The following is a 12817-nucleotide window of genomic DNA, read 5'->3' as shown; positions in this document are numbered from 1 at the left end:
GGATGGATTTTTAATGGGTGGCAAAAGGTTGACAGCAGTAGTACAAAGAATGGAGTTGCAGTCAGATGTCACTAAGTAGTGTTGTTGGATTGAGCTGCCAGAGGGCCCGCTCTCGCTTAATACAAATATATGTATGTCTTGCGTTGAGAGCACTAACATTATGATGTATATTTACAAATCTTATGAATAAGGTATGTAACTTTTTCTGCATTTTCCGTATCTGCTCCCACGTTAATGAGCTTATTTCAGCAGGCCAGACAGCGTTTATTGACCTGGGCACGCAGGGGAGGGTAGGCTCACACTTTGAGTTGGCGGTAGGGAAAACGCTTCCATCACCGAGGACAGTAGTTGCGCTACTGGGGCCGCGGACGAGCTGCGCGCCCCCGGCCCTTGGGTCACACGGTGACGTCACAATGGACTCGCAGGCAGAGAGTTGCTGCTGCCTTGCCCCGCAGGAGAAGGTGGCGGCCGCCGTGGGGTGGGGTGGAGCGGGTATGGGTGGCCTCTGCCCGGACTGGATCGACGGCAAGAACGCGCGAATTCTAAAGGTCAACAACGAGAGGGAGAAATGCCAGGTAGGTGGGAACCTGGAAGGAGGAGGCTCAGGGCAGGAGTTGGCCACATGCCGGCTTCAGCTCCCTGTCTCACTCACTGCGGACACGCTCTTCGGGGCCACAAGAGAGGTTGCAGATGCTGGACATCTGGACCAAGACGCGCAAAATGCTGGAGGAGCTCAGCGGGTCAGGCAGCATCTATGGAGCGAAATGCTTCCCTGGGATACATCCCACTTCAGTTGTCACCAAGACCTTCTGCTGAAGATCATACGTTAATAGTCTCACGGTGGATGTTAAACTGAATGATTCTGGAAAACAGGTGCTCGGTACCTGTATTACAATAGTTGTAACAAAAACACTTAATGCCGTGGTTGTCTGTATTGCCCATTTTTTTTTATCTTTTCCTCCCAGCCTCATATTAAACATATTTCTGAAATAATACCAAAATATATATTCAAATTTCCTTTTACAAAAATAATATATATTTTGTTAATACTTGTTACAACTTCCATTTAAGTGGTATTTTCTCCAATTACATTTACGTAACAAAAAAAAACTTAAAATTTATCTAATGATTTCCCATTCACAGCAGGCCAGAAGTGATTTACCAGTTTGACAAGAATGGGGTGCTTTTGATCCACTGGCCAAATTGAGCTGCTTCTTACACTAGAGAAGGACATGCGGAGATGTTTAAGGCCCCAAAAGGGTTTGGGAACCACAGGCAGGGATTAAATGTGATGGGGAAAACTGCTGAAGGCTCCATGGGACAATTAATTGATTTAAACCAGGATTTAGAATTTGCAATTTGTAATCTGATTCATCTAATTTGCAAAAGGAAGTCCAATGAATATTTGGAGGAAAACATTGCAGGGTCATGGGTCAAGGAGACTCACTTGTCAAAGAAGCTAATTACCTCACTTCTGTTTTGTGTTGATATATGATCTGTTTAGGGTACAAGGACTGTTAAAGTTTTGCAAACAAAGTATGTTTTGTGCCACATTATTTTCCCTAAGAAACAACTCACACGTATTTTATTTCTCTAATTTCTGAGTTTTAATTTTGTGTTCAGGGGGTCCGAGTTATCACGCATTGTCACTGTCTATCACACATTGTCACAACCGTCTAATTTCCATCTGCTTGACATTATTTGCATAATGTTCACGTGCTTTGCTAACATTTTCCTTGTTCTGGTGCAGTAGATGTGTCTCGACTATAGTGGTTTCAGGAGTGTGCTATCTGTCCATTGCGTAAAGTTAGTTTTCTATATTTCAGGCTTGGCTTTGTATAACAGCCAAGTTGGTACAGTCTTTCATTGATCCTGTTATGGATTTATTGAGTATGCGCACGAGACAATGAACTTCAGGGTTGTATATGGTGACATATATGCACTTTGATATTAAATTTACTTTGAACTTTGGATAGGAGAATCTGGCATTCAGAGTACTACATTCAGGACATTCTGTCTTCATTAACTGTCATAAATCATTTTCAAAGGTCAGTCCCATATTTTATTCTTGATGTACCAAACTCTGATATTAAAGGTTGTAAGGTGGCTCAAGACATCTGTTTGAGGGATGAGAGTTCAGGAAATACTGGTGTAAGGGGGTTTCGACTTTTATGTTACTGCGGAGGCTAATTAAAATGGCGTCTTATTGAATTCTGATGAAAGGTCTCGGCCTGAAATGTCGATTCTTCATTCCTTTCCATAGATGCTGCCTGACCTGCTGAGTTCCTGCAGTGTTTTGTGTGTATTACTCTGTATTTCCAGTATCCGCAGAATCTCTTATGTTTATGGCTTCTTGTTCTCTCCTTCGTTCTTGCTCCAGCCTTTGGAAGTGTTTGTACAAGACCATCCACCTCTTTATCACTTAATTATCAGTTCTCAGCCGGTTTGTGCATAACCAAGGATTCCTATGCCCACTACTTCCAAAACTTCAGGGAAAACCTTGCCTTAAAATCTTGTCCTTTATCTCTCCCATTCCTACTCCGTATGGCTTTTGGGGATCCATCTCTTCCACCCACAACCAGCAGAAGGACAACTCTTTGTAACAGTAATAAATAATAATGATAGCAAGCTTCCACTACCATATTTAAATCAAGTGGTTCAATTTTATAGCAGAGAGTGTATAGAGTATACAATCTGAAATTCTTACTCTTTGCAGACATCCATGCAACAAAAAACCCAAAAGGATGAATGACGGAAACACCAGAACCCCAAAGGCCCCTACCCCCTGCCAGGCACAAGCAGCATGGAAGCATCGACCCTCCTCCCCCCTCCTCCCACTTGCACCAGCAAAAGCACCAACCCCCCCCCCACCACGCAAGTAACGCAAAAGCCCCCAAAGAGGCCTCAATCAAAAACTACAATCCACAACCCAACACTTAGGTATCTCATGATAGGCTCTCTTTCACTAGTGAGGGAGAAAAAAATCACTCCTGCAAAAACGAGAGTGGGAAACTAGCAGCTCGTTGTTCTGACGTTGCAATCTTCCGCATTGCTTCTTCAAGCCCCCCGACTCGAGGACCAGCAGGCTGTCACTCACCATCCAAGGAAAGAGAAGAAGAGGGATTGCTCTGGTACAGGGGCCTTTTATCGACAGCAGTGCACATTGCCTGCTGTCCCAACATTTCAGTCTCCTACAACGCTTCAGTCAGTGAAGAACAAGGTCGTCTGCAGGGCCGCACCCTGAAGGCCCACGTCTTCCAGGCATTCCTAGAGATATCGAAACGCCAGGCCACATGACTAGTCTGAGAACCCACCACCGCGGAGAACCATAGCTTGAGCTGTAGCTGTCAATCACAGACTTTGACAGGACCCCAGCCACCTTGAAAAGAGAAGGACATGAGAAAAGAAGAATCAGCAGTTTCGCGGACAGACTGGAAGAAGTTGCCTGGGGCCACAAAAACCTCTGACACCATCTTTTTTAGCTCCTTCCCAAGAAACTTTTATGAAAATGTAATAGGAAATTAGAATTAAATACTTGACAGATGCAACTTTTATATCATTGCATCACGATGTCAAACACTGTTCCCTACTACCCAATAAGGCTTGCAATGTTTAGATCTACGGAGGAAACAAGACTAGCAAGGGCAGTTCATACCATATTCTTTACCACCTCAATAGGATATGATTCCCAAACACCCCCTCCTCTACAAATCACCAGTTAGAGCCACCACTCTGCAAGGCACTTCAACCTTCATGGCTGATAGATTGCAGATCGGCCCAGTTTCTTGGCTACGGTTTACGTCCTCTCTATTTCTCAGTGCTAGCAGAGTAACAATGCATTTGATCCGTATGCTATGGACAGAAAATGTCTTCATCACAGACTAAAATGTTAACATGCTTTCTTTTTCTTTACAGACACTGCACAAATTGAATTGAATTGACTTTATTTCTTACATCCTTCACATACATGAGGAGTAAAAATCTTACGTTATGTCTCCATCTAAATGTGCAATGTGCAGTCATGGTAATTTATAATAATTTATGATAAATAGAACAGCCAACGTAATGTAGAGTACACTCAGATCAGCGTGAGTTCATCAGTCTGATGGCCTGGTGGAAAAAGCTGTCCCAGAGGCTGTTGGTCCTGGCTTTTATGCTGCGGTACCGCTTCCTGGATGGTAGCAGCTGGGATAGATTGTGGTTGGGATGGCTTGGGTCCCCAGTGATCTTACAGGCCTTTTTTACACACCTGTCCTTGTAAATGTCCCGAATCATGGGAAGTTCACAACAGATGTGCTGGGTTGTCCGCACCACTCTCTGCAGAGTCCTACGATTAAGGGAGGTATAGTTCCCATACCAGGCAGTGATGCAGCCAGTTAGGATGCTTCTATTGTGCCCCCGTACAAGGTTCTTAGGATTTGGGGGCCCATACCAAACTTTCTCAATGTCTGAGGTGAAAGAGGTGCTGTTGTGCCTTTTTCACCACACAGCTGGTGTGCACAGACCACGTGAGGTCCTCGGTGATGTGGATGCTGAGGAACTTAAAGCTGTATACCCTCTCAACCCCAGATCCATTGATGTCAATCGGGGTTAGCTCATCTCCATTCCTCCTGTAATCCACAACCAGCTCCTTTGTTTTTGTGACATTGAGGGAGAGGTTGTTTTCTTGACACCACTGTATCAGAGAGCTGACCTCTTCCGTGAAGGTCACCTCGTTATTGTTTGAGATAAGGCCAATCAATGTAGTGTCGGTGGCAAATTTAATTACCAGAGTAGAGCTGTGGATGGCAATACAGTCATGGGTATACAGGGTACACAGGAGGCGACTCAGTATACAGCCCTGAGGGGCTCCTGTATTGAGAGTCAGAGGGTTGGAGGTGAGGGAGCCCACTCTTACAACCTGCTGGCAATCTGACAGGAAGTCCAGGATCCAGCTGCACAAGGCAGGGTCAAGGCTGAGGTCTCTGAGCTTCTTGTTGAGCCTGGATGGAACTATGGTGTTGAATGCTGAACTGTAGTCCAAGAACAGCATTCTCACATAAGCATTCTTCTCCAGATGTGTAAGAACGGTACGTAGAGCTGTGGCTGTTGTGTCATCTGTCGTTTGATTGTGTCGGTAGGCGAATTGTAGGGGGTCCAGTTTGGGTGGTAGCAAGCTGCAGATGTAATCCTTGACCAGCCTCTCAAAGCATTTGCTTACTATTGAGGTGAGTGCGACAGGACAGCAGTCGTTCAAGTATGTTACCTTGGTCTTTTTTTTATATAGAGACAGTGGTGGATAATTTGAAGCAGGAGGGCACCCTACACTGGGAGAGGAAGAGATTAAAAAGGTCAGTAAACACACCGGCCAGTTGTGCTGCGCACATCCTAAGTACTCGTCCTGGAGTGCCATCCGGTCCAGCAGCCTTGCGACTGTCCACTCGTTGAAACATCTGCGTACCTCAGCCTCAGAGATGACCAAGTTGCAGGTTGTAGCGGTGGCTTTCCTCGGAGGCTCAGAGTTAGCAACATCAAACCTAGCAAAAGCGATTGAGCTCATCTGGGAGAGAGGCCACGATGTTGGTGGCACCACAACGTTTATCTTGAAGTCTGCGATGGTATGCAGCCCTCGCCACAAGTCACATGTGCTATTCCTTGTGAATCTTGACTCAGTCTTCTCCCTATATTGTTGTTTCACAGGCTTGATAGCTTTGTGCAGATCATAGCCGCTTTTCTTGAGCTCTAGTTGATCTGACGTAGTACACATATTTTCTATTTTTAATAATTCATTCGACAGTCTTTTGTAAATCATATCTTGTACACAATTCAATTCTGTCACACCACTATTGAGCACCAACTTATAACTGACTGCCTCAAATCACACTGATGAAAGAATCCAACAATAAGCAAGAAGGAATGGAAATACATTGGAAAATACCAAAGAGAAACCATCAAACTCAGTGACACTTAGTTTACATTGAACCTTTGGGTCAAAAGGTTCAGCCTCAATGACTATCATCCAGTGGCATTCACATTTACTGCGATGGACTACTTTGGGAGGTTGGTCATGGCTAGAATCAACTTCTGCCTAAGCAAGAGCCCACTGCAATTTGCCTATTCAACACAATCGTACTCTCAATTCTAATCAAAAAGCTTCAAAACCTGGGCCTCTGTGCCTCGCTCTGCAACTGGATCCTTGAAATCCTCACCAGGAGACCACAATCTGTGGATCAAAAATAATATCTCTTCCTCACTGACAATTGACATTGGCACACTTCAAGGATGCGTGCTTAGTGCACTGCTCTACACCCACAACTATGTGGCAAGGCACAGCTCAAACACCATCTATAAATTTGCTGACAACAGAACTATTTTTGGCAGAATTTCATATAGTGATGAGAAGGCGTACAGGAGCAAAATAGATCAGCTTTTTGAGTGGTGTCATAGCAACAACCTTACACTCAACATCAGTAAGACCAAAGAATTGATTGTGGACTTCAGAAAGGGTAAGACTGCTGGGCCTGAACACCTCCCTCTGCAAATGAATCCTAGACTTCCTGACTGGGAGACCTCAGTCAGTCCAGATTGGAAGCAGCATCTCCACCACCATCACACTGAGCACGGTGGCCCCCCGGGGCTGTGTGCTCAGTCCACTGCTGTTCACTCTGCTGACCCATGACTGTGCAGCAATACACAGCTTGAATCACATCATCAAGTTCGCCCATGATATGACTGTGGTGGGTTTCATCAGCAAGAACGACGAGTCAGCATACAGAAAAGAGGTGCAACGGCTAACAGACTAGTGCAGAGCCAACAACCTGTCTCTGAATCTGAACAAAACAAAAGAGATGGTTGTTGACTTCAGGAGGACACGGAGCGACCACTCTCCGCTGAACATTGACTGCTCCTCTGTTGAGATCGTTAAGAGCACCAAATTTCTTGGTGTTCACCTGGTGGAGAATCTCACCTGGTCCCTCAACACCAGCTCCATAGCCAAGAAAGCCCAGCAGCGTCTCTACTTCCTGCGAAGGCTGAGAAAAGTCCATCTCCCACCCCCCATCCTCACCACATTCTACAGAGGTTGCATTGAGAGCATCCTGAGCAGCTGCATCACTGCCTGGTTCGGAAATTGTACCATCTCGGATCGCGAGACCTTGCAGCGGATGGTGAGGTCAGCTGAGATCATCGGGGTCTCTCTTCCCGCCATTACAGACATTTACACCACATGCTGCACCCACAAAGCAAACAGCATTATGAAGGACCCCACGCACCCCTCATACAAACTCTTCTCCTCCTGCCATCTGGCAAAAGCTACCAAAGCATTCGGGCTGTCACAACCAGACTGTGCAACAGTTCCTTCCCCCAAGCCATCAGACTCCTTAATACCCAGAGACTAGTCTGACATCTACAACATTTATTATTATATTGTAATTTGTCCTCTACTGTGCTTATTGTTTTGTTTATTATTTATTGTACTGCCCTGCACTGTTTTGTGCACTTTATGTAGTCCTGTGTAGGTCTGTAGTCTAGTGCAGTTTTTGTGTTGTTTTACGTAGTCTAGTGTAGCCTTGTGTTGTCTCACTTAGTCTAGTGTAGTTTTGTGTTGCTTCATGTAGCACCATGGTCCTGGAGGAACGTTGTTTCATTTTTACTGTGTACTGTACCAGCAGCTTATGGTCAAAATGATAATAAAAAGTGACTTGACTTGACAGGGGAACATGGCATGTCCTCACTGAGGGATCAGAAGTGGAAAGGATGAGCAGTTTCAAGTTCTTGGGTGTCAGCATCTCTGAAGATCTATCCTGGGCCGAACATATTGATGCAATTACCAACAGCAGCTATATTTCACTTGGAGTTTGAGTACCATTGATATGTCACCAAAAGCACTCGCAAATTTCTACAGATGTACTGTGGTGAGCGTTCTAACTGGCCGCATCACTGTCTGGTGTAGAAGGGCACAGGATCAGAAAAGGCTGCAGAAAGTTGTAAGCTCAGCCAGCTCCATCATGGGCGCTAGCCTCCCCAGCATCCAGGACACCTTCTAAAGGCAGTGCCTCAAAAAGGTGGCATCCATCATTAAGGGCCCCCGTCACCCAGGACATGCCCTCTTCTCATTGCTACCATCAAGGAGGAGGTACAGGAGCCCGGACACACACACTCAGTGTTTCAGGAACAGCTTCTTCCCATACACCATCAGATTTCTGAATGGACAATTAACTCATTAACACTTCCTCAGTATTTTATCCCTCTCTTTTTGCACTTCTTATGTTTTTTGATATACTCATCGTAATTTATAGTTTTATTACTATGTATTGCAATGAACTGCTGCTGCAAAACAACAAATTTCACAAAATATGCCAGTGGTATTAAACTTGATTCTGATCCTGATTCAAAATATATAATTACTAATCATTTTGAGGGTGCCTCCTGAGTGGGTTCACTTGCACCAGATTTCCAGTGATGGTAGGACTGTCATTTCCATTGTGATCTGAGGCTTCTATTTATGTGTTTGCCAATAATGATTATAGGAACAGCAGTGGAGCATCCATCCTCTTGAGACTGTTAATTAGATTGTGTCTGATCTGCACCTCAACTCTATTTCCCTTGAAACCCTCAACACAAAAAAAAATTAAATCTCAGTCTTGGAAATTTCAATTGACATCTGTAGCATTTTAGGGGAGCAAGTTCCAGATTTCCACAGTGCTTTGTATGAAAAATTGTTTCCTGGTTGCACTCCAAAATGCCTTAATTGTTCCAATTGTTGTGCCAAGTACATCACGTGAACCCAAAGGAATAACGCATAAATGGGAGTAAATTAGCAGGAAGTACAAAGACACTTTGTAAGAGATTCCTCAAGTATATTAAAAGGAATAGATCATTAAGATAAATAGGGGTCTCATTGAGATTAAGGCAGGAGATATTGTGGTGGGGAATAAACAGATAGCTAAAGGAGTATTCTTCATCTACCTTCACAGTAGAAGACACGAAAACCATTCCAGACATAGCAGGGAACCAAGTGGCTTAATAAGAGTGAGGAACATAACATAATTAATAGAAGTAAAAAAAAAACACTGGAGAAACTAATGAGTCTAAAAATTGAAATCACCTGGATCTGATGGCTTGCATCCAAGGATACTGGAAATGGTCACAACCTCAATAGAGCATGCATTGGTTGTAGAATACTAACATATGACATTGCTAATCCTACAAAAAGGAAGAAAGAAAACAAACTACAAATCAGTAAGCTTGACATCAGACATTTGGGCTAATCTCGTAGATTATTTTGAAGGAAATGATTAACAGGTTCTCTGATAGAATAATTTTGACTGATTAATTTGTTTTTTGATGAATGGTATAGCTAGCTGGGTAAACAAGAACCTGTTGATGTGCCATATTTAATTTTTCAAAAGGTGCCACATTAGATATAATTATTCTATAAAACTAGTCGAGCCACTGCCTCACAGTGCCAGAGACCCAGGTTCAATCCCGACCTCAGCTGCTGCCTGTGGCTGCATGGGTTTCCTCCAGGTGCTCCAGCTTCCTCCCATATCTCAATAATACGAGGGTTAGTAGGTTAATTAGCCGGTGTAGATTGTTCCTACATTGTAGATGAGTTGTGGAATCTGGAGGGAGTTGAATCAAATATGCAAAGAATAAAATTAATGTAGTATTTGTATGAATGGGTGGTTGATGGTCAGTGCAGAAAGGGCTTCTTCTGTGCTGATTCTCCCTTTGACTCAGTGACACAATGTATTGGGCTTTGGTAAGCTAATAATTATCTGATCTTAAACGTTCTTACCTTAGATATAGTACAATTATCCTTAGATGACTGGGTTGTCCTCAGAGGAAAGAGTGTGTAAAATGGGTATATACTTTAGAAGAATGAGCATTGACATTGTAAGATTCTGAAGGGGCTAGAGAAAGGCCAGTTTAAAGCCCAGGGGGCATGGTCTCAGAAGATGGTGTCAAACATCATAAGTAGGGTTTTCAGTAACTGTATACTTATGGAACAAAGAAGAAAATGTAAGGAAAACAAAAAAGCCTACGTATCCTTGCATGCACAGATAACAACCAAGTGCAAGGACACAAAAGAAAAGTGGCTTAAGGACAAATGTGAGTTAATAGAACAATTGCAGAAGACCAACAACAGCAAACGTATGCATGACGGGATCAAAGCGATCACAAATTAGAAGAAAAGCAGGGCAACAACAGGATATATAAAAGCAGAAGACGGCTCTACAATTATGGAAAAAGGAAAAATAATGCAAAAATGGGGTCAGAATACATCAAAGACCTATACGACGACAAAGACCTAGAGGACAACTTTGATATTGGCAACAACAACAAGGGCCCAGCAATACCGAAAGAAGAAGTGGAACATGCTATAAAGAAAATGCAAAAGAGGAAATCATCAGGACCAGATAACATTCCGGTTGAACTGTATGAAGCGCTAGAAGATTTTGGTGTAGAGAAATTAACTAATCTTATTGAATAGAATATACAACAGTGGCAAAGTACCAGAAGATCTTTTAAAGACAGTATTCATTGCACTGCCAAAGAAACCAGGTGTAACAGAGTGTGGACAACACAGGACAATTAGTTTAATGAGCCACCTCACAAGAATTCTACTTAGAATCATGCTCAGAATAAGAAATAAAATTAAACTAGAGATCAGTGAAGAACAGTGCGGCTTTGTCGAAAGCAAGGGAACATCAAACGCCACTTATATTCTCAGGAATATTATCGATAGGTCAATAGAAGTACAACAAGACCTATACTTCTGTTTTTTTGACTACACAAAAGCTTTTGACACAGTGAAACACCAAGTCATCATGAAAATGCTTAAAGATATTAATATTAATGGAAAAGATCTAAGAATAATCAGGAATCTCTACTGGCAACAAAGTGCAGCCATACGGACAGACAACGAGATTGGTGAATATCAGCAAATAAAGCAAGGAGTCAAACAGGGTTGTGTTCTATCACCAGACCTGTTCTCCCTGTACAGTTAAAATATCATGAGAACCATACAAGACCTACCTGGAATAAGTATAGGAGGATACAATATCAACAACCCCCGCTAAGTGGATGATACAGTACTGATAGCAAACAGTGAAGTAAATTTACAAAAACTAGTATCCACTCTCAACACAAGAGTGAAAGACTTGGCCTAACCTTAAACAAAAAGAAAACTGAAGTACTGGTAATATCAAAGGAACCTGATATCAACTGTAGGATCGTATTGGGAAATGAAATCCTGAAATACGTTCACAACTTCAAGTACCTTGGATCATGGGTAATATCTGATGGCAAATGCTAAACAGACATGAAAGCAAGAATAACAATGGCAAGAACAGCATTTACAGAAATGAGAAACATCCTAGCGAACAAGAAAATAGCAATTGACATCCACCTTAAAACTCTCAGCTGCTACATTCTTCCTATATTGATGTATGGCTGCGAGTCATGGACCATCACAAATGCAATGGAAAAAAGAATCAATGCAGCAGAGATGTGGTTCCTCAGAAGAATGCTATACATATCATATACGGACAGGATAACCAACGAAGAAGTTCGACAGAGAACGAAAACAAAACGTACATTACTTAAAAAAAATCAGAAAACAGCGATCAAAATTCTTTGGACACATCATGCGAAGAGAGACATTAGAACATTTAGTTACAACGGGAAAGCTGGAAGGAAAAAGAAGCAGAGGTAGACAGAGAATGAAAATGATAAACAGAATAACATCATGGTTAGAAACAGGGGAGGCAACAACTACAATTCGGAGGGTCAGGGACCGTGATGGATGGAGAGACATGATCGCCCATGCCGAACGGCAGGGCACCTGAATGATGATTGATACTCGGTAACAAACCCAAGGCAATAGATTTGTGGAACCCAGTGAAAACCAGGGATACAGTTGTCAGGTGGAAGCTTGGAGATCACCCATAATTTTCCTAAACAATGCAGTGAGTGAAGGGACGTGTAGTCTACTCTCCATCTGCTTCTGTCTCTCATGTTCAAACATCCTGAATTAAAGTGGCACCCCACGTGATCACGACTGATTTCAACAAGATTAAGAGAGAGTACTGTTCCCATTTGTGGATAGCACAGGGACCAGGAGGCACTAGTTGGAGAAAAGTACAAAGCGATGTGAAAGAGTAGTTACTCTTTTACTCGAGAGTAGTTAGGATATAGAGTTCTGTATCATCAAACCGCACCTTCAAAAGGGCTTTGGACAGGTTCTTGAGAGAATAACTTGGCTGTTGAGAGAGTATAAAACAAATGGGAGCAACGGCATCTCTCCTGGTACACAGACTAGACTCAATGAGCCAAATGCAGCAATAGTCCTTGATTCCTCACTTCTGGTCAAGTTGGTGCCAAGCTGTATTCTCTGTCGAGGTTGTGGCTCAGACTTAGCTGAGTTCATAGGAATTGTTTTGAGGACGGGTTAGGGTTTCGGGATGAGGGTATTTAGAGGTTAAAGAGTTGGAAAAGGAGGCAGAGAAGAGGCCAAGAGCGTCTCAGCACTCCGTAGTAGAAGGCCGGTTATCCCCTGAGTGGGGATTGGGTTGGCGGGCTCCATGGATAAGGGCTGGTGCCTCCCCCAGTTCAGAGAGTCCAGAAGTCGAGGTCCGATCTCGGAGTGTCTGGAAGTCGGTGGCCCAACGTCTGCAAGTCTACGAGTCCAGCCCAGGGACAACACTCTAGATCGGCTGGTCCAAGGATCAGAAGCCCATGTGAGTCAGGAGTCCGAGGCCTGGAGTTCAAAGTCCTGTGACTGGTGAGTTCTGGGATTGATACGGAAGATTAAGCCCGAAGGTCAAGGACCACA

At 43.4% G+C, this 12817-nt stretch overlaps 1 protein-coding gene across 1 annotated transcript in view; it reads left to right on the top strand.

The window, feature by feature from the left end:
• The first annotated feature begins 434 nt into the window (after window positions 1-434).
• LOC140210283 (uncharacterized) overlaps window positions 435-12817 on the top strand; it is a 34991-nt gene continuing 22608 nt past the window's right edge. The window contains exon 1 of the mRNA XM_072279163.1: window positions 435-575. Coding sequence (XP_072135264.1) covers window positions 495-575 — 81 coding nt within the window. The 5' untranslated portion in view covers window positions 435-494. The remainder of the gene's footprint in view (window positions 576-12817) is intronic.

Source organism: Mobula birostris, chromosome 15, assembly GCF_030028105.1.
Source record: "Mobula birostris isolate sMobBir1 chromosome 15, sMobBir1.hap1, whole genome shotgun sequence".
Classification (NCBI taxonomy): domain Eukaryota; kingdom Metazoa; phylum Chordata; class Chondrichthyes; order Myliobatiformes; family Myliobatidae; genus Mobula; species Mobula birostris.
The sequence above is the reverse complement of the archived record's forward strand: the minus strand, read 5'-3'. Positions and strand labels throughout refer to the sequence as shown.